At 33.2% G+C, this 27,376-nt stretch overlaps 1 protein-coding gene across 24 annotated transcripts in view; it reads right to left on the bottom strand.

Annotated features, from left to right (window-relative positions):
• Window positions 1–3,875: 3,875 nt before the first annotated feature.
• foxp3b (forkhead box P3b) overlaps window positions 3,876–27,376 on the bottom strand; it is a 47,200-nt gene continuing 23,699 nt past the window's right edge. For 4 of the 24 annotated variants that reach the window (XM_087264710.1, XM_087264708.1, XM_087264712.1 and 1 more), the window contains 15 exons: window positions 21,498–21,537; window positions 20,932–20,971; window positions 19,992–20,049; window positions 18,233–18,272; window positions 15,530–15,675; window positions 12,259–12,373; window positions 10,149–10,275; window positions 9,966–10,070; window positions 9,794–9,881; window positions 9,533–9,607; window positions 7,439–7,577; window positions 6,845–6,921; window positions 4,947–5,048; window positions 4,101–4,222; window positions 3,876–3,968 (listed from right to left, as the gene is read on the bottom strand). In XM_087264710.1, coding sequence (XP_087120836.1) covers window positions 3,878–3,968; window positions 4,101–4,222; window positions 4,947–5,048; window positions 6,845–6,921; window positions 7,439–7,577; window positions 9,533–9,607; window positions 9,794–9,881; window positions 9,966–10,070; window positions 10,149–10,275; window positions 12,259–12,373; window positions 15,530–15,673 — 1,185 coding nt within the window. In that variant the 5' untranslated portion in view covers window positions 15,674–15,675; window positions 18,233–18,272; window positions 19,992–20,049; window positions 20,932–20,971; window positions 21,498–21,537 and the 3' untranslated portion in view covers window positions 3,876–3,877. Of the gene's footprint in view, window positions 3,969–4,100; window positions 4,223–4,946; window positions 5,049–6,844; window positions 6,922–7,438; window positions 7,578–9,532; window positions 9,608–9,793; window positions 9,882–9,965; window positions 10,071–10,148; window positions 10,276–12,258; window positions 12,374–12,448; window positions 12,527–15,529; window positions 15,676–18,232; window positions 18,304–18,360; window positions 18,611–19,991; window positions 20,050–20,897; window positions 20,972–21,497; window positions 21,617–21,948; window positions 22,561–24,882; window positions 25,105–27,376 lie in introns of those variants that run through there. The other 20 variants (XM_087264704.1, XM_087264705.1, XM_087264702.1 and 17 more) reach the window with 17 other exon arrangements.

Genomic DNA, 27,376 nt, shown 5'->3' with positions numbered 1-27,376 from the left:
GTGCTTGGTTTTAAACATAACTTTATTCTTTCATTAGTTATTTACAAGCCCCCTCACATATGCTAATGTGCCACAAACAGGATGTTAATATCACTAACCATTGCCTTTTTATTAGTGTATATCTATATAAATGGCCCACCTTGTATATAAATCATAAAAAGTAACTGTGTTCAGATTATGATAATTTTAAAATGGAATATAATTACAGGTATTAACATCTGATTACGTAATCCAGATGACAAGTAATCGGTTAACCAGCACAGTTTATTCAAATGCACGTGAATTATTTTAGGTGTCTGCACTCCAATGCAATACTTTGAAACCAAAATTATAGAGCATTCTGCATTCATAACATTTGCATCTGGAAAAAGCTCAGAGATGACACACTTTCGACCAAAGCACACCTATTTTGAGGGTAAAGAATAGAGCTGTGATTACACTCAACTATCTCATCTGGAAAAACACTAAAAGAGGACACTGCCTATTAAAGCTGAATGTTTTCTCTGGCTGTAAAATTTTTCAGAAAGTCCCCGAAAGACATAGCATCCTCTGTTTCCGCTGCATTTCTCTATGGGAGACTCAGGTAATGAAAACACAGCAGTGGTATAACACACTGGATGCAGGGGTTGAGACACCTGTTTGGCACTGGAAGTCAACAGGGGGAGGAAAAGCAAGTAATAAGCACCTGACACAGAGAGAGGCAGCTGTCAGAAACAGTGAGGCTGTCCAGAGGCCGCTGTAATGAGGACTGTTCTGAAGGAAATGCTCCAGGTGTAATTAGGGTCCAGCTTACTCTGTAGCCCGCGGCTGTCAACTGCTTATTTTTCATCATAATACATCTGCAGGACTCAAGGCCATGGAAACAAGTGAAAAAAAATGTGTTTGAAATATGTTGTCAGATCAGTGCTGAACCAATAAAATTATCAGCAGGCATGAGGAGTCCCGTAGAGACAGCTGGAAAACTGTGCAGTAAAATCAGGGGAATATCCTTTTCTTTAGCTTCGGTAAACATCAAAAACAGCATATTTTAAAAACAAACATTGATTTTTTTTTTTATCTGTGCCGTTCCAGATCAGAGAATTTTGAATTTTTGCCTTCATTTTTTTTAAACAGCTATGGGACTAACAAAAAATATATAAATATTATATATATAATTTTGCTTTAGAAACTGCCTTAATCCTTCATGCATGGAATAGATTCAACAAGGTATACTGGAAATACTCCTCAGAGATTTTGGTCCATATTGATATGATAACTGCAGATTTTTCGGCTGCACATCCATGATATGAATCTCTCAATCAACCACATCCCAAATTTGCTCTATTGGATTGAGTTCTGGTGACTGTGGAGGCCATTTGAGTACAGTGAACTCATTGTCATGTTCAAGAAACCAGTCTGAGATGATTCGCGCTTTATGACTTGGTGCATTATCCTGCTGTAAGTAGCCATCAGAAGATGGGTAGACTGTGGTTTAAAGTGATGGACATGGTCATCAATAAAACTCAGGTTGGCTGTGGCTTTGACACGATGCTCAATTGGTACTAATGGGCCCAAAGTGTGCCAGGAAACAATATCCCCTACACCATAACACCACCAGCACCTGCCTGAACCGTTGATCCAAGACAGGATGGTTTCATGCTTTCATGTTGTTGACACCAAATCCTGACCCTACCATTTGAATTTCGCAGCAGAAATCGAGACTCATCAGACCAGGCAACATTTTCCATTGTTTTATATTTTCTGTTTTCTATTGTCCACTTTTGGTGAGCCTGTGCAAATACAACATACTGTTTCATCAGTTTCTTGTTCTAAGATGAAAGAGTTGGCACCCGGTGTGGTCTTCTTCAGCTGTAGCCCATTTGCCTCAAAGTTCGACATGTAGTGTGTTCAGAAGTGCTCTTCTGCGTACCTCGATTGTAATAAGTGGTAAAGGAGTATAATTTCTATCAGTTCGAATCAGTCTGGCCATTCTTCTTAGACTTTGGCATCAACAGGGCATTTGTGCCAACAGAACTTTTTGTTTACTTTTCCAAGAGTAGCCTACTGTGAATTCAGAGATAGCCTATATTTTTGTCAAATACTGTTTTGCCTGCTTGCTTTATATAGCCTAACTTCAGATGCAGCCATAATATTCTAAACGTTTTGAGATTCAATTACAGGGTATTGATGCTATTTATCATTTTTTAGGCTAGTTTCTAATGTAGTTCCTAATAACTTTACAATTAAGATTAATGTTTGGACAATAAGAAGCTTTTTGTGATTAGTTGTCACTGTCAGCCAAATATTATGCCAAAAAGAAACAGACAAATTAACAAAAGAAAGCAGAGTATTTGTTTGTACTTACTTATTTGTAGATAAATGACTCCTTATGAGAAAATTTTGATCAGCACGTTTTTAAGTGCATCGAAACTTGACATAACTATATTTTAGCGTCACACCGCGCTACTGCACACTGAAAGACAGCTGCTTGGGGCCATCTTGTGCTTTACTTACCCGATAGAAGTGACGAAGAACTTTCGTTTTTGTTTATTTTACGTTTTTCATAAACTTTACTGCCCTACAAAAATTAACCATATTTGTGTTACATATAAAACCCAAAAATGCCTTATACTATGTCAACCACAAGTTCACGGTTTTGTACACTAACCAGCACTATTTATCGTAAAACTGAAGTAGGGCCCAGCTATGATAATTCGCGTAATGAGGCGTGTCGTGAATGATGACGTAGACCTACAGGTAAGATTATAAAACAATTCAACTATCTGTATTATATATTGGCATGTTTATGTAAGTAACCATATGAAAATTAACGATGCTTTTTCTTACTTAAAACAAAACTATCTAAGCAATTATTAATATAGTACGTGGTTTTAATTGGAAATCATCCAAAAAACTAAATTTTGCTCTAGACTACAACTGCCACATCAAGGCGGCTTCACACATATCCAGAAAACTAATATTCATTTTTCATCAGAATCCAGTGCCAACCACCATCAATGGCATAGTGGCACAGGAATGTTATGGTGAACAAAAGCCTGCGGTGGCAGAGGAGCACAATGAGGGATGGATATGTTCCCATCAAGCTGGAAGACAAACAGAGAACCACAGGAGATCAGATGCAGATTTACTCTCCACCTATTTAGACTGCACCATGGATTCAGTTACACAAGGGCAACACAGACTTCCATTTGCACATTTTAGGAAGATTAAGAAGCATAAATATGATGGAAGTCTTCGGTAATTCTTCAAACCAACATTGAGAGAAATTTATTAAGATATATAATTGATTTAATAGTCTCCTCTTGTCTGCATCAGTCACTCAGTTCTGAAAATACTTGCAGTGCAATAGACTGATTTAGATTATGTGAATTAACATGTGAATTTTCTTTGCCCCTCATTCCTTCATATTTGTTTATGTTTTTTCTTTTGTCTTTTTTTTTAGTCTGTCTGCTCTGTTACAGAATTACCACACCCAAAAACTGTGAGCACACGCAGATGCCCTCTCCTGGTCAGGTTGTAGTTTGGTCTATTGGTCTCGATATTGTAATCAGAATAATTTTGAATATTCTAACATATTGTTGCTATTTCATTTTAATCAGGTATAATAAAATACATACAAAATAACAGTCAGAAATACATCATTTTATAACCACCACTGTATATAAAAATAAAAACCTACAATTTGCATATATGACTATGTATGTAAAATACTTATGCAACAGTAATGTTATAAGAAAGATTATTAACAAAGTATTGACAATTAATATTAACAAACAAACAATCAATACTTCATGGTAATGCCTAAAATTAAAACTAAAAATCTAAATTTTAGCCTAGTCTGTCTCTATATTACACTACACACAAACAAACAAATATTTCACTGAGAATCTTTGGCTTTTATTGGTACATCTGAGGCTTCATAAGGTGGACAGTGTGAGAAGGGTGTCGACCATTTTAAAGTGTAGTCCCTGTAAAACAAAGCAAGACGTTACTTGTCACACTGTTAGACTTTCCAATATCACAAGCTGTGAATTACATTCTTATTTTGATAATCCTGAGATGATCCATTGTGTGTGTAATTTGTCTGAGGATGAGAGGACCTGTGGATTTTCTGGCCTTTCCTCTTCTGAAACTCTTCCTCGTCCACCGTCCACACGGCCCCTGTCTTTCCATCCACCCGGACAAAGCATTTGTGGAGACTAAGATTGTGTCTCACGGCATTCTGAGAAAAGTTTGAAGTGATTGTAAATTAGAGAATATTATTTTATGTTGTAAACATCGTCTGTTACTGTAAAGTGAGAATATTTATCATGACTTCAGGATTTTATTTTGACAATAGCGGCACCATGTGGACACAAATATAATCTCCCCAATATATTGTACTAATATCAGTATCTGGATAACTTGCACAAGTTTTTTCATTCATTCATTCATTCATTCATTCATTCATTCTTAGTCCTTTTATTAATCAGGAATCGCCACAGTGGAATGAACCGCTAATTTATCCAGCATATGTTTTACACAGTGGATGCTGTTCAGGCCACAACTCAGCACTGGGAAACATCCATACACACTCATTCACACACATACACTACGGCCAATTTAGCTTATTAAATTCACCTATACCGCATGTCTTTGGATTGTGGGGGAAACCGGAGCACCTGGAGAAAACCAATGCGAACACGGGGAGAACATGCAAACTCTACACACATGCCAACTGACCCAGCTGGGGCTCGAACCAGCAACCTTCTTGCTGTAAGGCGACAGAGCTAACTCCTGAGCAATCGTGTCGCCCAGCCTAAGTTAATTTTAAATGAATATTTTTTTACATTGAATTAATACCAGCACAATATTATTACTATTACTAAAGATACTAAGCTTTTTACAACACAAATTGCTTTTTCAGAAATCAATCTGTATTAGCAGCAAATTTAGAATTTTAGTACCTTCCATGTAGGGGAACTATGACGAAAGTAGAAGAACATTCTTGTGAACCAGTTGTAGATTTCGTTTAATGTTCGTTGTTTGTCTGGGGCTTCCAAGATTGACTAAAATAGCATGGAATGAAAAATCACATTAGTAAAAAATATATATCCAGTTCAAAGCAAAATAATTAGCCCTTAAATTTCAAATAGATCTCAAATGATGTTTAATCAAGCAAGGGAATTTCACAGTTTTTCTAATAATATTTTTTTAACCTGGAGAAAGTCTTATTTCATTCAGTTTGCATTGTTATTAAATGTGTTTTTATAAATTTTAAGTTCAATATTATAAGCCCCTTTAACAATTTTTAGGCTTTTAAAGACTTTAAATTGTTAAACCTTTAAATTGCACTTGATGCTGATTACTAGTATCTTGCAAAATAAGTAGGGAAATATTATGTTCTTCCATTATAGCTAAGTGTTTAAAAAAAAAAAGTTAAACAGCACTTTTAAAATTAATATTTAATTTGAAATTAAAATTAAAAAGAAGAGCTAATAGGTTTGACCTCAACTGATTTCGATTTGTCTCATAATTCTTAAAGAATCCACATTGTCCCGTTAAACATTGATAATAAATAAATGATAACATAATAAATGAAAAAAATAAATTTAGTCTTTGAGGTTCAGTGATCAAATTTTCTACCATTTGGTTGCCATTCTTTGAGCATGTTACAGCTTTTCTCAATTGCTTTGGCACGTTTTTCAAAACAGACTTAACATTTTCTAAACTGTGAGTCCAAATCACAAAACTGTTTGTTGGATTTTCAGTACTTTATTGCATGTGTGCAAAATGTAGTTACTCCACCAAAAAATATTTTATTAATGCTTTAAAACCTAGTTATTGTTGTCAGTAATTTGGCCAAGGCCACCAAAACATAAGGTGTATTTATCATTGTGTGAGCCACACTGCTTAAAATGATTAGTTGTTTTTTTTTACTAAGACAGCCAACCATGGAAATTAAGGTTTTAAAAAATCTGATATTTGTTGAGAAGAGTGAATAGTAGAACAATTTTAAATGAATTAACATTTGTACAGTATTTATACAGTAAATTTATTTGTGTATAAATGTATTACATGCAAAGTGCAATCTTGCTTGTCCATACTTTTTGTATATTTCATATTTATTATGTTACCACAAATACAAAAAAGACTACAAAATATCATCCATTAAAAAAAAACTAATTCTTGGTGGACATCCTGTCACTTTTGTTGGCCTTGCCAGAGATAGGATTGCGAATATAGTGATTGTGCTGTGGGTAATCTGTATATGTTGGATGTATAACATGGTAACATATATGATAAATAGATAACACAAATTTTATTGCAACTAGAGGTCATTTACCAATTTAACAGGCATTACAAACAATGTCAATATCCAATATTTATGGTATAAACGTATGCATATACAAATGTTTGAAAAGTGAATGGATTGTTTTGAGTGTGATGTCTAACACAATGAAAAATGACTGAGACGTTATGAATAGTTTGACCGTTTAGATGAGAATTGACTCATCAGTTTTACTCATACACCATACTGCCAACCTTAACTTCCGGTACTGACCTCTTTATATGCTTGATTTGTAAAAATGAATGCACATTATATATTGTTTATGCACATCATATACTGTGTGTTGAACAATATGAGGTATATAATGTGGTTTATTTACATTTTTTACAGTTATTTTCTCTTTTACTGTTGTTTGTTGAACTGTCATAAAAATCTGATAAATAAATCCAGCAGCAAATCAATATTAGAGTGATGTATAAAAGATGCATAAGACAGTTAAACTTCAAAATTCAGCATAGGAAAACATTTTATATACACATCTCTTGCTTTATCTGCAATAATGTGATTACTTACCCATCTGATTAGGAACGCATACGTATAGGGCGGACGTATATTGGCACATTTGTAGTATTCAGCACTGCTAACGAAATCTGTAATTTGGAGAAAAGAAAATGACTAAGCTGAACATCACACAACAATTCTTGGAAAACTGAGCGCAAACACTCATAACTGCATAAAACCTGATGTGTTTTACTGCAAGTACAAAACACACATCCGAGTAATGCAAATGAGTCAGGCATTTTCAATAACATGCTTGTGCAATGCACCTCGAAACTGCCAAATCAAGGCTTTGTAATAGACGGTTTATGAGCAAGAGCTCCAGCTGAGTTACTTTTGGTCCAGATCTCAACCTTTTGTGGTCTGCAGTCCTGCCAAATATGGCAACAGGAAACAAGCAATATCACAAAATCAGCTGTAGCCATAGCGGTAGGCCACCAACTTTCTAGAGTCAGGCCAATGGAAGTAAATAGAAGAGCAGAAGTAAACAGATCAACGTACATTCTTATTCATCATTAAACCATTACAGATTCAATTATTCTTGTTTAATGGCGCTCCTGTGTTAAGGAGCACAGCAAGAGGTGTATTTTGGATCTTAGCAGGATTTACCTGGCAGCAGGTGTGGTGGTGGGATGTGCCAAGGCTCCTGTTGTACCGGTGCATCACAAGCTCTCTCTGTCCTGCCATCTGGCTCACCCAATGGGGGAAAATTTAGTGCCAGCGGCCTCCACCAGCCTCCAGCAACTCCCTGATGGAGAGCACACAAGTAGTATGAGAGCGCTATCGAGCACATGTCCAAAATTTTTTCTCCACATTATGCTTTAAGTGAATTATGGGAGTGACAGCAATAAACAATTAGTGAAGTGTTTGAGAAACAGGGTACATTGAGGTATCATCAGGGGTAGATTTAACTCAATCTTATTTTGGACATTTTAAAATATTGCAATCTTTACAATTTAAATGATAAGTTTTCAAAAAATTTATTTATAACTAAAAATAATAAAAATTAGGGATGCTCCAAATGATCGGCAGATAATCACACTCGATCAGTACTCGCGGATCTGGCCGATCTTATGAACTGATACCATGAACAGATCAGAAGTGTTGATTTAGGAGTTTACAAGCTGGGTTATACATCCACAGTACTACAACACATGAGCAATGTTTCCAAATTGCATTGTCAGTCATTTTTCTTACAATTTTCTTCTATCTCTTTTATCTCTCGTTTTTTTGTAAGCTGCTTCTGACCATTACATGTATGCAATGTCTTTAATTTATTCTCTTAGGTTAGGTAAGGTCAGAATCAGTACTTGGTACTAAGCCAATGATCAGAGCATCTCTAACAAATATATATATCTTTATGAATTTTACTGCTGGACTGCTCCGTCCATGATGGATATATATATATATACACACACACCATGGATGGAGCAGACCAGCAGTAAAATTCATATATATATATATATATATATATATATATATATATATATATATATATATATATATATATATATATATATATATATATATATATATATATATATATATATATATGTATATATTATATATAACATTACATTATTATAATAATATTATATTTGATTGTATATTAAATATTTATTTACGTTAAAATTGTATTTTCAACTCTTCAACTCTCACCCTACATAATATGGTAGAAAGTGATATTATATATATATGAAGTATATTTACAGATTGTATCTTGTTAATACAGCAGTTTTAATATTAACTCATTGAACAGATAGGATTTATTGCTGCTTGAATTACAATATTTTCTTGAAGTTATAATAAATGATACTACAGTGTATTTGTGCGGACATTCCAGATTTATTTTTTTAAATGCACTTGTCATGTTAACATTGGATGAATTCATTTAGCTCATAATTTTAAGACAGCAAACTATATTTAGTTGATTTAACTCATAATTTTAAGGCAACCTTGTAAACGTCTTAGCTAATTGTTAGAACAAGCTATATTTGGTTCATTCAACTCACAATTTGAAGGCAACCAGGTAATTTTTTTAGTTTTTTGTTACAACTATTTGTAGTTGAGTTGACAAATCTTTTGTTTATATAACTTTGAAATATATTGTATCTTTGTATTGTATTGAATTAATATATTATATTTGAATTAATATGTATATTTGTATTAAATTATATTTGTATTATATTGAAATATATTGTATATTATACTGTATATTGTAACTTCTTCAAGCAATGAAATTAATTAAGTTGACTTAAAAAAGTGTTCACTCAACAGTTTTACAGTTTTAAGTTGAGTGTACTTAAATTTGTAAGTCAACTTAAACTACTAGAAGAAGTTGATGTAATACAAAATACAAAGCTGAAACAACAAAATCACTCATTGTTATTTAAAGTTTCAATGAACTCAAAATCAGGTAACCAGGGAACTTACTTTTCCTAGTCAAACTAACAAATATTTGTTTCCAGTGTAGTTTATAGGTGGAATTATAAGGTGGAAATTGCAGGTCATTTAATTGTATCAGTTAAAATATATCAGTTTTCCCATGATGCAATAAACACGCAAAAAGTTGGATAGATTGTTTCCCATGCACTTTGTACAGAGTTACGGATGTTGTGTGAAATCGTGAAAAGGAAATATGATGTTCACTGTGAGAATGTTGATTTCTGAACGCTCTTGTGAAACCTGTTACAGGATTCATACCGTATATGTGGAGATGCATTCGAAGAGTCGGAGATGGAGCTGCATGGCATGAAGTTTCTGCTTTTCCTGGATGAGCTAAACACAAATAACATGTTAGTGGGTTATCAAACCACACTTACAAAGAAACTTAAGTCTTTTGGGTTGGCATTCAGTGACTCAAAACCAATGAAACCATGATTCACTTTCTTACACATTATCCACAATGATCAGTGATGCACAGAGCAGGACTCGTGGCTGTAAGACTTTGCGTTGCTGATTTACCTGATTCTCCATGTGGTGCACCAGGTCTTGCTGAACTCGCCATTGTGCGATAGTTTTATCGTCTGTGCTGTGGTCTCGGTTCAGATGTCTAGACAGTTTAGCAGTCATAATGAAAAAGATCAATGAGGTGTGCTGACATTACTTCAGATACTTTAAAAAATGCTAGACTTGCCTCAGAAAATGTGTGTTATCATCAAAGGCTTTTTCACAGCCTGGCCAGCGACAATGTCCATTTATGAAAAGTGCACTGGATCTCTGGATCTCTGACTGGACTGGGCTGAGGAGGACACATGGAGGACTTAAAGGATATGAAGATTGATTCAGTTTTAATTCTCTTTTCTTTTTCCAGTAATACCTGTGAAAGTGAAAGCTGGCAGATTGTTTCCTGTGTTGGCTTGATTCAGCGACAGCTTGGATGGAAATCTGCGCACTGTGACCTGTGTCTTTTCTTCTGCTCATGGCTGTTGGGTTGCTCTCATTTCCTGAAAAAAAAAAAAACTTCATATTTGTGATTACCTCACTTCTATATTTATTTATTTATTTTGATTATTAATATATTATTTGAAAAAATGTGAATCTATCAAAACTTTTAAGTAAAATGAAATAAAATATAGGTTTAGGTTTAAAAGAAAATAACTTAAAATTGAAACAACAACAACTTATTATTATTTCTATTTTTTTCTTTGGCTTAGTCCCTTTATTTATCAGGGGTCGCCACAGCGGAATGAACCATCAACTTTTCCAGCATATTTTTTTACACAGTGGATGCTTTTCCAGTTGCAACCCAGTACTCAAAAAATAATAATTATTATTATTATTATTGGCGATGCGGTGGTGCAGTAGGTAGTGCTGTAGCCTCACAGCAAGAAGGTCGCTGGTTCGAGCCTTGGCTGGGTCAGTTGGTGTTTCTGTGTGGAGTTTGCATGTTCTCCTCATGTTTGCATGGGTTTCCTCCAAGTGCTCCGGTTTCCCCCACAGTCCAAGACATGCAGTACAGGTGAATTGGGTAGGCTAAATTGTCTGTAGTGTATGAGTGAGAATTAGTGTGTATGAATGTTTCCCAGAGATGGGTTGCAGCTGGAAGGGCATCCACTGCGTAAAACATATGCTGGATAAGTTGGCAGTTCATTCCGCTGTGGCGACCCCAGATTAATAAAGGACCTAAGCCGAAAAGAAAATGAATGAATAAATTTTTAATATTGATATTATTGTTATAACCACTGCTATTAAGTGGTCAAATATGTAGAAATTTCGGCAGAATTAAATAATATGCAGACCAGGTTTTATCGGAACAACAGGTCATAGCACATTGTATATTACACCAATGCTGTGCAAATCTTTGAACAACTAAATTTGTCTATATTCATTTGTTATTCTTTATTTTTTTTAGGTAACACTCTAAAATAACAGCCTATTAGTTACTGTTAGTTCAGGTACCTACTACAAGAACTAAGCTTGAACAATCTTGAACAGCATTTTAATTATGTAAAGTTATTCTTGTTAACATTAGTTAATGCACTGTGAGCTAAAAAGAGCTTACACCAGCTTTATTTTCATTCACTAAAAGATTAATAAATACTGTAATTTATGTATTGTTTGTTCATGTTGGTATATACATTAACTTACATGAACTAATGGAACCTTTTTGTAAAACGTTACTCATTTTTTCTAATAATTGTATATACAGTGCTCAGCATATATAAGTACACCCCTCACAAATGTATCTTTTAAATTCATATTTTTAATAGGAAGCTGTACAATATTATATTTGTGCATATACATCAAATTAGTCAGTACTGAAGCCAAAGCCTATCTAACAAAATACCTTACATTAATGATCCAAAAACTAGTTCACCCAAATTTATATGTTATAGAAAATATTAAATACAATTTTTTTAAAAAGAGGGAAATTCAAGAGAAGCTAATTTAGTTGAAATTTTGTAGGTGGTAATTTTTTTTAGCAATATTTTGCTTGGATTTAATTGTATTATCTTTCAATTTCTAAATATGTTTGGGTACTAAAATATTATTTTAATAAATATATCTGTTTAATAAATCTGTTTTCACTGAGAAATTGACAATCATTTTCAATTGATATTCATTTTCAAAATGGGCTGTCCTCAATCATGCTGAGCACTGTATATACACGTTTCTTTTATTACATGCAATACTGAAACAAAAAAATTACATTCTCCAAACAATACTGTAAAAATATGACCAGCTCAGCAGTATTTTAAAAAACAGAACTCCACATTTAAACACAATTAGCACGTCTTTCAAAGAAACTTTTTACTTCATTTGAAACCTCCAACACATTAAAGAGATTACATGAAGCAGCAGCAGTATATTTTTTTAAAAACTGCGGTTTGACAGAACATATATTGAATATAATGATATCTCTGAGGATTTCACTACTTTGACTATGTGAAAAAAGTGAGGTGTGAATAATTGATTGAAACACAAACCCTGAAGCAGGAGAGCCGTAGACCGAAGTACAGACGGTCTGATCTGACCTGATCGTGAATTCTGTACCAGCAGCTGAAGAAACTGCATTCGCTGCTCATCAGCAGATCTCTGCACCTACACACACACACACATGAAGGCCGTTCACTGACAGCTGCTGAAGCTTTAAACATCAGTGGCGTTTCAGTTTACCTGGCGTAGAGGAGGTTTAAAGACTGAGGAGTTGTTGTTGGAGGAGGCAGTATTACTAAGCTGAACTGGTGAAACTGACTGAGGGACAGAAATATAAATACATAAAAGAATTCAATAATATAAATAAATACACTACTGGTCAGTTCTATGTTCTTGCAGGTTTTCTCAAGTTGCTCCGGTTTCCCCCACAGTCCAAAAACATGCACTATAGGTGAATTGGTTTCATTAAAATTGGCCATAGTGTTTGAGTGTGTCTGTGAATGTAAGAGTGTATGGGTGTTTCTCAGTATTGGGTGTGGCTGAAAGGGCTTCCGCTGCATAAACATATGCCAGAACTGTTGCCGGTTCATTCTGCTGTGGCACCGCCTGATAAATAAGGGACTAAGCTCAAGAAAAATGAATTAATTAATAAATGAGTACTGGTCTGATGTTTGGGATAACTGAGATTTGTAAATGGTTTTGAAAGAAGTTTCTTTATCTCACTGAGGGTTTGTTTGATTAAACAATGTGAATGGTATTGTGAATGGAAATATTATTTGGCAATATTTGGCCGAGATACAACTATTATCTCATGGCATGGGCCAGTCTAAGATTCTGACACTATAATAACCTGGGATAAAAATATCACGATATCACAGTATTGTGATTACTGCTCTAAAACATGTTGTTTTTAAATGTCATCTAAAAAACAACAACATTTTCCTCATTGAACACCACATATTTTATTTTAAGAAACATTTAAAATATTTTGGAAAAGTAGCTTTTGATGTGGAGGGTCTTTTTCAGCTGGAGATACTGTTGCCCTAAAAAACTAAATAAAATAGTTGTAAAAAACACATAAATAATAAAAAAAAAAAACTTACATTAACTGTTATAACAAAGTTTTGGTGGTTTTAAAACCTTGACTTTTCCAAGATGTGGGAAATGTTGAAAACGGTATCATCCCATGCCTTATTCAAAATCTGGAATACTAAAGTTCAACAAAATCTACATATCGAACAAAATCACATTGGCAGATGTCTAAATGAAGTGCTTAGCAACTCACATTAATAATCAAAGATTAAGTTATAATATATTTATAGTAGGAATTGTACAAAATGCCAGGAAGATGATCTTTATGTTCTAATCATTTTTGGCATAAAAGACAAATAAAAAGTTTTCACGCATACAGTGTGGTTTTGGCTACTGCCAAAAATATATCCCTGCAGCTTAAGCTTGAGGATTTGTGATCCAGGGTCATGTATTTTAAAAATAGCATTTATTTCTGCGAATGTTCAGTGTCATTACTCTAGTCCTTTATGTTGCACGAATGCTCTCAGTAATCGTTCTTATATGCTGATATGGTATTGAATGTTTTATGGACTCAAAAATGCTTTTGCTGATTGTTCAAACTACTTATTTTAAATGATTTGAAACAACACAATTCTTAAAGTTTTTTGGGGGGGTGAGGGACAACTTAATTGTTTCATGTTCAATCCACTTAAACTGGTAAAAACAATATGAAGGAATTGTGTGCATTTTTACAGTGTACATTTTCTCTAAACTATGAGTGATGAAGAGAAAGTTCAAAATAAGAATATTTTGCAGCATTTATCTGAAATGAGGTATTTTGTAGTAATTTTGATCGCTTTAATGTGTCCTTGTTGAATAAAAGACAAATAAGTGTTTATTTAAATGTACTCAGAATGATATTCAAGGGATAATGTGACAATAAAGACTGGAGAAATCCACTTAGTCATTACAGATATTAATTAAAATATACAATATATAAAAATTTTTAAAGAATTGCTAGTTTTATTATTTCAAATACATTCAGCCTTACAGAATACTTTCAAAAATATCAAAACCATAGACTTATCAAAATCTTGGCAAGAACAATAACACATGTAACATAGTCAGAATATATTTGTACATTTATTTAAGATTAAGGTTATGTACTATTGGTCACAGCTTTTGCATGGTGTGATGTGAGTGTGTGTGTGTGTGTGTGTGTGTGTTTTAATAGTAGCCTGTTGTGATGAGGTATGACTGCATGTACAGTTGACAGTATTTCCAATAATCTCTATCTATCTATCTATCTATCTATCTATCTATCTATCTATCTATCTATCTATCTATCTATCTATCTATCTATCTATCTATCTATCTATCTATCTATCTATCTATCTATCTATCTATCTATCTATCTATCTATCTATCTATCTATCTATCTCTCTCTCTGTCTGTCTGTCTGTCTGTCTGTCTGTCTGTCTGTCTGTCTGTCTGTCTGTCTGTCTGTCTAATTAAATGTCACTTTAAGCTGTATAGAAGTGTCTTGAAAAATATCTAGTAAAATATTATTTACTGTCATCATGGCAAAGATAAAAGAAATCAGTTATTACCAATGAGTTATTAAAACTATTATGTTTAGAAATGTGTTGAAAAAATCTGATCTCCGTTAAACAGAAATTAGGAAAAAATACCCTGGGGGCGAATAATTCAGCAGGGCTAATAATTCTGACCTCAACTATATGAAATATTAAAGGAAATATTACAATTTTAAGTTGTTTTTTTTTTTAATCTATTTTAAAATATAATTTATTCCTATGATCTTAAAGGGATAGTTCACAAAAATGATCATTGCGATCATTTACTCAGCTTTCTCTTGTTCTGAACCTGTTTTTTAGGAAGCAAACTTGGTAATACGTTAGTTAACTACATTAACATTTAAAACACTTTTAATAATGTATTTATCAGAGTTAGCTTTAATTTCACCATTAACAAACACCTCATCTAATTTTAAAACTGCATACGACCAAAGCACTGAATAGCTTTTTATTAGGGGGGGAAACTGGCATATTCCAAGTTATTACAGACTTTTTAATGTACAAACATGTATGTAAAATAATTTAATAAAATATATCTGAAGACTCTCATAATGAAGTGTGATCTACACACGTAGTACAGTTCAAATAATAAAATTAACAACAGTTTTATGAAACAAAAGACATCATCACAGATTAAAAAAGCTTTGCAAAATTCAGAAACTGCCATATAATTTTGATGTAAACAATAGTGTTGGGTAGAGGATGAAGGACATACCTCAGAAAAAGTCTCGTCCACGCACTGATCTGAAGCGTGCTGCTTTAAAAGAGGAGATGCGTCAAGCTCCTCTTTTAGGATCTTCTGTTGTTCGTCTTCTCTCCCACTCATTTTCTTATCAGTCTCTCTTTTACAATGAGGCATTTCTGAAGTCAGATATGCAGAGGTGCATATAAGAGATTTGACATACATTTAAATTTCACATAAGATGTGGGACAGCCACTGAAATGTTCAACTGGACTTCCTAAATTTATATTATGTTTATAGATTATTTAGTGTTTCTTCTGGAAATATCACTACTTCACAACATTTTGTATTTTTACTAAGAATGTTTAACAAAAAAATCTGTTATAGATTTTTACAAGGATTTTAGTTTTACTTAATTTACTTCATTTAATGCTTTCATTTTATATATAAGATACCACATGTACAAATATATTAATATTATTGTAATACTATATACTTCAAATTACTATATACTATAAATTATATATTTTAAAAGAAACTATGATTAAAAATAATTATTATCCCTGTTTATTTTTCCCCAATTTCTGTTTACCTGAGTGAAGATTTTCTCAGCACATTTCTAAACATAATAGTTTTAATAACTCATTTATAATAACTGATTTACTTTATCTTTGCCATGATGACAGTAAGCAATATTTTACTAGATATTTTCCAAGACACTTCTATACAGCTTAAAGTGACATTTAAAAGCCTAACTAGGGTAATTAGGTTAACTAGGCAGGTTAAGGTAATTAGGCAAGTTATTGTACTGTAATGATGGTTTGTTCAGTAGACTATCGAAAAAATATATAGCTTAAAGGGGCTAATCATTTTGACCTTAAAATGCTTTATAAAACATTAAAAACCGCTTTTATTCTAGCCAAAATAAAACAAATATTTATTAAAAATATTATTTAAAAAATATTATCAGACATACTGTAAAAATGTCCTTGCTTGGGAAATATTTAAAAAAGAAAAAACATTCAAATAGGTGCTAATAATTCTGACTTCAGCTATATATATATGTATATATGTATATATGTATATATATATATATATATATATATATATATATATATATATATATATATATATATATATATATATAATTTTATTATTAAGTTTATGTTATTTTATTATTATTTTAATTATAATAATGTTTTTATTGCCTAAACCTTCATGACGTTTTAATAATCCAAATAAAATAAACAAATAGAATTTAGTAAGCAATTAAAATATGTATGCATTTATTTTTAGCTTGGTTCATTCAAAACCATTAGAAATGTAATAAAATTGAAACAATTTCTAAATGTAAGCTGAAATTAATGGATGTATTTAAAATGGCAAAATGAGAAAAATGCCAAAAGCTATGGTGAATTAAGTATTTTGGGCATCTCACAGAAAACCTGGAGGAATCAGAAGGATAGTGCAGACATGATAACATGAAATTGCACTTAGTACAGCATGCATGCAAAAAAAAAAAAAAGGACCAAAAGGCTCACTTAAACAAGGTTAAATGCAAGCAAGATCAATGACACTTACTGCCTTTAAAGGACAGACTTAATTTTTTAAAGCAGCCAAAAGATAAACATATTTACTGACATTCTGTCAATGTTTGTGGTTTAAAATTTCTAGACTTAAACATGACAATTGCTTGCAATCTGAACCCAAAATATGCATGACGTCTGTCTGGCATACAAAACACAAACCTCTCACCACCTCTCAGGAAACCACACACACACACTTTGCATTTTGCAAAAACATGCACGAGGGATGCAACAGGGATATAAGTAATGATGTTCAGTTTAGAGTGTCTCAACAATAAAAGCATTTGTTACTTTGCACTCCTCTGCACTAGTCAAATGAGCAAACGCAAGTGAAGTTCCTAAAAATAAAGCATTTTAGTTTTAATTTCATCCACTGAAAAAAAAGCAACAAACACTTGAAATTGTTTCACTATTACTCCAAATCATTTGCTTTTCTAGACAATGTGTGGCCTGTCACGCTATTTGTAGTTGAGTTTTGAGGTTCACGGCATCGAGCAATGGAATATTACTCACACTCCACTCTTTTCCTCTTTTCACATAACTTCAGCTTTGCCTCAGAAGAATTTAAGTGAAACTACATACCAATGAATATTTGTCATCTACTTTCCTTTCCATCTCTACCACATAAAATAGGTTTTTGTTAGTCTTTGTAAAACAGGCGTTACAAAGATTTGAGGGAAAAAAAAACAAAATGACTCACGGTGACCATAATTGCAGTCGTTCATCCGCCCACTTTAATGTTTGAATGTTTTAGTGCAATGTGTTAAACAGAAAATGTTTAAAATGATTTTAGTAAATATTGCAACACGCATATCATTATATATGTAAATATTATAGTACAAAGGGATGTCAAATTAAGTAAACAACATATTGTATGTTCAAATATTAAAGCAAAATGAACAAAACCAACTTTTTATTTTAGGAACTTTTTTAATTTAGGAACTTTTTTGTTTGATTTTGTTGGAATTGTTTAAACCAACATACATCTATAATATTTGCATGAACACACATTTGATCAAAACATAAATTTAGGATAATTTGCAAATATCATAATCTATAGCTTGCTTATGGTCTGCTTTGTCATCAATTATTAAATATTAAGTTGAGAATATCTCATAAACAAGTCAATTTTTAGCAGAGCGTTCTTTACCTTGTGCTTTAGTTGACAGCCGTTGTCTTCCTGTGCTGATCTGGTTAAAAACAAGAGTGAGGGGATCTTTTCTGGATAAAAATGGCAATCAGAATTTAAAAAAAGAAAGGTGAAAGATAAAATCTCACATCAAAGGAGTAGATGCAATGTTTGTTTCAGAGGTCATAGATCATGGCGTGCAGAACTATTATTCTTTTGAGAATGGACAAACTTCAGAAAGACCAATACGTCAGTTTTTTAGGGGTTGAGTTTTCTTGTTGAAGATGAAAGACAATTTGTGTTACGTGCAAAAAATTCTTCAGGTAACGGTAAAATGTCTTTCTGTCTTTTTAGGGTTACGGTTAGTTTTGGGTTACCAAAAGTATATTTTCATTTCATCTAAAAGGAAAAAAAAAAAACATTATTCAAAGTTGAAGTCAGAATTACTAGCCCACCTTTGAACCTTTTTTCTTTTAAAAATATTTCCTATATGATGTTTAACAGAGCAAGGAAAGTTTCACAATATGTCTGATAATATTTTTTTTCTGGAGAAAGTCTTATTTGTTTTATTTCAGCTAGAATAAAAGCAGTTTTTAAATTTTTTAAAACCATTTTAAGGTCAAAATTATAAGCCCCTTTAAGCTATATTTTTTGATAGTCTACAGAAGAAACCATCGTTATACAATGACTTGCAGAATTATCCTAACCCGTCTAGTTAACCTAATTAACCTAGTTAAGCCTTTAAATGTCACTTTAATCTGTATATAAGTGTCTTCAAATATTATTTAATTTTCCAGTGATGGGTTGCAGCTGGAAGGGCAACAACTGTGTAAAACATATATACTGGATAAGTTAGCGGTTCATTCCGCTGTAGCAACATCAGATTAATAAAGGGACTAAGCCAAAAGGAAAATGAATGAATGAAAATGTTATTTACTGTCATCATGGCAAAGATAAAATAAATCAGTTATTAGAAGTGAGTTATTACAACTATCATGTTTAAAAATGTGTTGAAAAAAAATATCTCTGTTAAACAGAAATTGGGTAAAAAATTCACAGGTGGCTAATAATTCAGGGGGTTTAATACATATTAGGTCCATAAAGTTTTTTTTAAATCTATGAAATTTTTATTAAATTAATAAGCTGAAGCTGAAACATTGAATTTCTGTTTTGTAATTTTATAATGGAAATACAGTGACTATATAAAGCAGATTACAAGAACAATTACACAGATTAATTATACTGTAAGATCCGATAACAATTTGAAAGAAAAATAATAGATCTATATGAATCTAAGGGAAAAATCAAGAGACCACAACACAAGTGTGTGTTTAAGTGGCGTTGTTGTTTTGTTTGTTTTTGTTCTGCAAACTTATTTCTTTTGTCGTCTAAATTTCGATCAATTTGTCATTTTCTGGAAAAAAGTTAATTCTCTAAATGACAAAATTATCTCTTTCAAATTTGGAATAAATATTATCAGACATTTATAGAATAAAAAAAATATTCTACTCAAACTCACATCTAATAAATCCACACAAAATCACCATTTTCAAGAGATCTCCTATTTTTTCCATATACAGTCAGGACAGAAATTAATCGTCAATACATATGAAGTTAACATCATTAATCATACAAATTGACTGCATGTGGAAAATATTAGCAAATGCGTAATAATTACATCATGCCATATTGCATCAAATAAGGGAAAAAAAATTCTCATTTGCACTATAGGAAATTGTTCATCTTTCACAGAATACAGATGTTGCATTTTAAGACTCACCTGAAGTTGGAACCTTCCCACATACAGCGTGTCATTGGCAGAATTTAGTATCCAGCACCTATTTATACCCAGAAAATACTCAGTGTCATCAAAAAGGAAACGGGCCAAAACGTTCCACGATCAACAGTGAATATTCACAAACAACTCTAGCATTTAACAAAAGCGCAATGTGCAATGTCTGTTTATCTGGTATCAACCAAAAGACTGCAATTTGAAAAGAATAATTACGAAAGGAAATAAAAATCATTTCGTATTTGACCTTTAAGAGACAATTAAGTTTCCGGACAGCATCCTTTCTGCATTATTTTGACTTATAAATAGATATCTAGTTAAGAGATATGTACTTTTTTGTTTTTATATTAATTACTGCATTTAAAAAAGCATAATTATACTATATACTTGAATATTTTTTAAATGTATAAAAATCGGTAATGACTCCAGCATCAATACTTCCAGTAAAATCCAGTACATAAAATGCCAAATGTTTTTTTATTTGTCTCAAGAGAGAATATATTTAAAGAGAAACACAGTATAGAAAGTTTTCATTGGGCATAAAGCCGTTATTTATTCTTGTCATTTATTTTGTGTCCTTACATAAACAACAATATTAATTCAATATTTTTTAACAGAAAGAAGAGCCGATTTTTATTATTTTATTTTGTGTCACTCTAATAACTATAATTAAGAGACAATTGGAAAAGAGAATTCATTATCTGTGTCAAGGACTTCTTACTGAGCCATACTTCAACTGAAAGCTGCTTTATTGTCATTTCTCTCCTACTGTATGCGGTAGAAGACAGTCATAATGCAGAATAAAGGGAAAGCAATACAGTAGAAGACCAAGACAATGTTTGTAGAAGTGTAATAATATCTGACACATTACAAAACTTTAAACGGATAAATCACCTAAGAATAAAAATGTTGTCATTGTTCGACATACCATCCTCATGTCGTTCCAAACCTGTATGACTTGCTGTCTTCTGTGGAATAAAAAAGAGAGAGATTAACACTGTAATAATGCTAGAAAAACAAATTGTTCATGCAGAAAATGAAACAAAAAACAGTTGTTACTTTGAACCACACACTTTCTTTTGAGGGAAAGAAAACAAAAGTGACCATAATTGCAGTCGTTCATCCGCCCACTTTAATGTTTGAATGTTTGAGTGCAATGTGTTAAACAGAAAATATTTAAAATGATTTTGGTAAATATTGCAACACAAAATTAAGTAAACAGCATATTGTATATTCATATATTAAAGCAAAATGAACAAAACCAACTTTTATTTTAGGAACTTTTTTAATTTAGGAACTTTTTTGTTTCATTTTGTTGGAATTGTTTAAACCAACATACATCTATAATATTTGCATGAACACACATTTGATCAAAACATAAATTTAGGATATTTTGCAAATATCATAATCTATAGCTTGCTTATGGTCTGCTTTGTCATCAATTATTAAATATTAAGTTGAGAATATATCATTAACAAGAGCAGAGCGTTCTACCTTGTGCTTTAGTTGACAGCCGGTGTCTTCCTGTCCTGTTCTGGGTAAAAACAAGAGTGAGGGGATCTTTTCTGGATAAAAATGGCAATCAGAATTTTAAAAAACGAAAAGGTTGGGCAAAAAAAAAACAAAAAAACAGTTGTTACTTAGAACCACACACTTTTTAAACAGCCTGAGACTTTCATTAATCTTCAGATCACAAAATTCGATTAAAATCGAAGAGCTTTTTTACATTTTTTTTTTTTTTTTTTTGTGCACAAAAGTGTTCTTGGAACTTTATGATTACAGTTGAACCTCAGTTCTCTTTCTGGACACTGAACCTCTCTGGACCATTGATGTCTATGGAGGATCAGAGAGATATTAAGTATCTTAGTGTGTGTTATGAAGATGAATGAAGCTCTTGGGAGAGTGCGAAATTAACAACAGAACTTTCATTTTTGGGTGAACTAACCCTTTAAATTCATTAGTTATCAGGGTGTCCGCAGGGTCCTAAAAAGTATTAAAAGTTGATAAATCAATGGAGAGAAACTTAAGGCCCTTAAAAAGTGTTAAAAAGTCTTAAATGCTATTTTGCAAGGTATTAAATTTTACATCATTTTTGATTATGCAATGTATGGTTGTAGGCTAAAGTTTGCCTGATTTAAATCTGCAAACTGGTTACTGCTGTAACCAAGGCAACACCGTTATTTCTGCGGTTCTATAGGCGCCAGCCTGCTGAATTAGCTAGATTTAATAGATTGTTATTCAGTATATGAATAATGTTTTAGTTTTTAATTAGTTTCTTACATTAATATTTAGTAAACATACTGCAAGTTAAAATCCTGACAGTGTCTTCAGTTGAAAAGTGGTTATAAGGTCTTAAAATGTATGGAAAGCATCTTTAAAAAGGTCTTAAACGTTGTTGAATTGCACTCTCTTGACTCCTGTGTATGTACTCTGGTTATGCTGTTGTTATTTTAAATTTAAATCTAAATACTACTTAAAGTGATAGTGATGAAACTTCTGTCATCATTTACTCTTATTTTATTTGTTCTAAACTAGACTGACTTTCATCTGCTGAACATAAAAGAATATTAAAGAAACCATTGACTTCAATAGTATTTGTTTTTCCTACAATGGAATTCAGCCATTACATGTTTTCAGCTTTCTTTAAAATACCTTCTTGTTTTGTGTTCAAGAGAATAAAGAATCACTTGAGGGTTAGTTCTAACTTACATTTTTATTTTTTATTGAACTATCCCTTAAGCTGCTTCTGTTTCCTCTGAAGTGGAAGAATACTTTTGTTAATATATATTTTCCATATGATTTGTAAAATGTTAAGTACAATTTTAGCAAGCAATCATCCACTTTAATTATATACTTTTAAACACAATTTCCCAACAATAAAAGTGCAGCGAGTGCAAAGGAACTTTGGGAAATCACTAGTCAGAGTATTTACAAAAACAGTTAACGTCGAAGCCCTGACTAATATATCACAGTGCTTATGAAATATCATAAATGAGACCGGTTGCACATTCTCACTGAATGAAACAAGATGAAAAAGTGCTTTCATTCTATTGGCAACCAATAAAATCTTTCCGCTGCACTGGCCAGAACTGTGAAGGGTTTGACCCTTTCGTTCTTCAGCAGGAAGGCTGCATTTCTAAAAAATGACATTTTCTTGGCACGCATCTTCTGGATATCTGCCTCTGTAGATATTTATCTTTTTTCACACAAATGCGAGTCAAAGTGTTTTCAGTAGTATGACTCAGTATTTCTTCTTCTAGGTGCTCTCTGATTCAGCTGATTCGGGTCCATTTGTAGGCGTTTTAGGCTGATTCTACACTGTAGTCTACCCACTGAAATAACATGACATAGTATTCATATGTGAGAATTTATCACACAAATCACCAACCAAAGTGCAAACGTTGTTGTTACATTGTGAAACTGGCTGGGATTTTAAAAACTGGGTCTCACAGTGTTTTGTTTTACATGTGAAACCTTGACCTTAATATTCTAACTAGCATGCGTTCAGTAATAACGAGAACAAAAGTATTATGAAAAAAGAAAACAAAGTCTCCATAGTTACAAAAGTATGTGTATGTATGTGTATATATATATATATACACACACACACACACACACATATATATATATATATATATATATATATATATATATATATATATATATATATATATATATATATAAACATCACAAACAACTTTTCCCACAGGCAGATAAGAAGCAACACAATGTACACTCACTGGCCACTTAATTAGGTACACCTGTCCCACTGCTCGTTAACAGCATTTAGGCATGTAGACATTTTTAAGACGCTCTTCTGCAGTTCAAAGCGAGCATCAGAATAGAGACGAAAGCTGAATTAAGTGACTTTGAATGTGGCATTTTTGTTGGTGTCAGACATGCTGGTGTAAGTATTTCAGAAACTGATGATCTACTGAGATTTTTTACGCACAGCCATCTCTAGGGTTGGTTAGGTAGGTAGGTAGGTAGGTAGGTAGGTAGATAGTTAATGGATGGATGGATGGATGGATGGATGGATGGATGGATGGATGGATGGATGGATGGATGGATGGACTACAATTCACACAGGCTCACCTAAAATGAACAATACAACATTGGAAAAACGTTGCCTGGTCTGATGAGTCTCAATTTCTTCTGCGACATCTGGATGGTAAGGTCAGAATTTGGTGTCAACACCATGAAAGCATGGATCCATCCTGCATTGTATCAATGGTTCAGGCCTTGTGGTGGTGATGTAGTGGTGTGGGAAATATTTTCTTTGCACACTTTGGACCCATTAGTACCAATTGAGCATTGTGCCATCGCCACAGCCTACCTGAGCATTGTTACTGACCATGTCCATCCCTTTATGAACACAGTTTACCCTTCTTCTGATGGCTACTTCCAGCAGGATAACGCGCCATGTCATAAAGCGTGAATCATCTTAGACTGGTTTCTTGAACATGACAATGAGTTCACTGTACTCAAATGGCCTCCACAGTCACCAGAACTCAATCCAAAAAAGCACCTTTGGGATGTGGTGGAACGGGGGAGATTGGCATTATGGATGTGAAGCTGACAAATCTGCAGCAACTGTGTGATACTATCTTATCAATATGGCTTAAAATCTCTGAGGAATATTTCTTTGTTCAATCGATGCCACAAAGGATTAAGGCAGTTCAAAAGGCAAAATTGGGCCCAAACCGGTACTAGTAAGGTGTACCTAATAAAATGTGAGTGTACAAAAGTTACTTATTCAGACAATTAAAGGGGTGGTCCACAATGTAATATTAAGGCTTGGTTGTGTTTATAAGATGTAAAGCAATGTGTGCTTATGTTTCACTTAAAGAAAATCGCGTTATTTTTTCATAAACCTCACTTTGATTATACACAGCTACTCAGCTAACATGAAAACGACTGTCAAATTTCCTAGTTCCTCTGAAAGGCCCGCCCTTAAGTGACTCTGATTGGTCGTCGTCATAATGTACTGCTATTCGCGGATCGGCTCCACGTCACGCCCGTAAAAGCACGCGCTTTTCTGCTGTGTAAACATGCAGTCAACCTCCTGCCTGCTCTAAAATAAAATCTGACAAGTGTCTGTAACGAGTGAAAATGGGGTGCGGCTCCTTTAAGAGTTTGCCATTGTGTGTGCAGTGTGAATGTTGTCTGCCTCTGTGTGAGTGAATGTGTGAACTTTCTGTAAAAAGCGCATGTGTGCGGAACTTTCTTTTTCTCTGATGCTCGGATTAAGTTATTTTCAGTAATATATCGTGACAGAAGAATAAAGCACAAGATGTGGGATGCAACCTGTTGAGCCTTGATTTATTATTCTGCTGCGACCACGAGTCAGGTAAGCTAACCTGTATTTTTTTTTAACTCTATGCGTTACACAACGGCTTTCACGTGTATCCGGAATATGCAGATGTAAGTAATATTAATCATCCACATATCTTTTGCGACTTCATTATCTGAGATGTGAAACACATGGAAAAGCTGCCTGAAGACAATCAGTGCAGTCCGGTGCGACGCGAACGTGCTGGTGGAATGTGTGTGTGTGTGTTTACAGCAGTTTGACTGATAAATATGAATTTGTAGCTCAATCATTTGCCCGCAAAGCAGCATTTCCCATTGTTTACATTGTTGCTACAGCATATCGTTAACGCTAGACACTGTACATGTCACGATCAATTTCAACTAATAAAAACACTTACTGATTGTAGATCACAGCTTCTGCTGAGGAGATTTTAGCCTAATCCAGCACTGAACTGGGAGAGATTCTGGAAGCTGTTTTGTCAAATCATGCTTGCTGTGTGTTTTATAATTCTCTGGAATATAAATATTATTGAATACTAAGCACTTCTGTCTTTGTGTCGTGTCCTTTGGAAGCCCAAATACAGAAACAGACGAAGCTCTGTGGAAACAGCTGTGTTTAGATGCATTTTTAGGTTAATTTCTGTTACATCGCCTCTGGCCACGCCCCTTACCTGCAACGGCAGTTTGGATGCGAAGTAACGAACTTTTGCAATCTCACAGGGGGCGGAAGTATTTTTTGTAGTCCCCAAAATTCGTTCATTGTAGGCTTTGCTAAGCTTACTCTGTAAAAACTAAGGTCTCCCTTTGCATTGAATTTAGAACTTTTTACATTCAGAGATGTTGTTTATGTTCACACAGCTACATTACACATCAACTAAAGTTTAAAATATGATATCAAAGTGGACCACCCCTTTAAACTAGGGGTGCCCAAACTCGGTCCTGGAGTGGCGATGTCCTGCATATTTTAGTTCCAACTACAATTAAACACACCTGAACCAGCTAATCAAGCTCTTTCTAGGTTTACTAGAAACTTCCAGGCAGGTGTGTTAAAGGAAGTTGGAGCTAAACTATGCAGGACACCGGCCCTCCAGGACCGAGTTTGGGCACCCCTGGACTAAACACATCATGGTAACACACATAAAATTTAAGTTAGGCAATAAACATTATTTATCAACATTAAATTTAAATTTAAAATTAATTTTAAAATTAATTAAATTTTTTTTTTTTAAAGCACTAAAGTAATGTCAACAAAAAAGCATAAAAAGTGAAGTATCATTGGGAAATTTACAGTTATTTCTCTCTCTCTCTCTCTATATATATATATATACATATATATATATATAGTAAGGAAACATATATATATACATATATATATAGTAAGGAAACTTACTGTTAAACAGGTTGCAGATTTTCACTGTAGCATTTTTACAGTTTTTACTATTTTAATGACTTTTTTACTCATACATTTTCATACCTGTTTTGTTTTTAAATTTGAATGTGAAAATGTGCATTTTAATCATTCAGGCCTATTTAATTAAAGAATCATAAAGCACATACATTTTGCAATAAAGAGACTTAACATTAAGCCTTATTTAAAGCAAGCAACTAAAACGGCTGCTGTGATCACAGACCGAGAAAAAGATGCGATTTACATAAATGGGACTGTCCTCGCCAAACGTCAAGTTTGTTTTGATGAGAATTCTTATTTTTGTGGTTGGTAAATGTCACACATGTCATGTTTTTGATTTCTGATAAGCTACATTCTGATTTCCTCTGAAAGTCTGTCACTCACCATCGGCAGTCACATGATTAAATGTTACAAGTTACATGCCAGAAAAATCTGCACAGACAAACACTTTCACTGGAACGAGTGACAAATGTTCTTTCTAATTACCAAAACTGAACTCTCACATATCACTAATTATATCTATTGAGCAAACGAATAAATTCCTTCTCTTATTGATTGTGTTATTGATATAAATATTATTCATTAAAAGATCTGGTATTTGGGGCAGGCCCTGCACTCAAGGGCTGAACTGCATTATGTGTGATGGATTGGA

The sequence above is a fragment of the Danio rerio genome, chromosome 8 (assembly GCF_052040795.2).
Source record: "Danio rerio strain M-AB ecotype USA chromosome 8, GRCz13ab, whole genome shotgun sequence".
Taxonomy (NCBI): domain Eukaryota; kingdom Metazoa; phylum Chordata; class Actinopteri; order Cypriniformes; family Danionidae; genus Danio; species Danio rerio.
The sequence above is the reverse complement of the archived record's forward strand: the minus strand, read 5'-3'. Positions and strand labels throughout refer to the sequence as shown.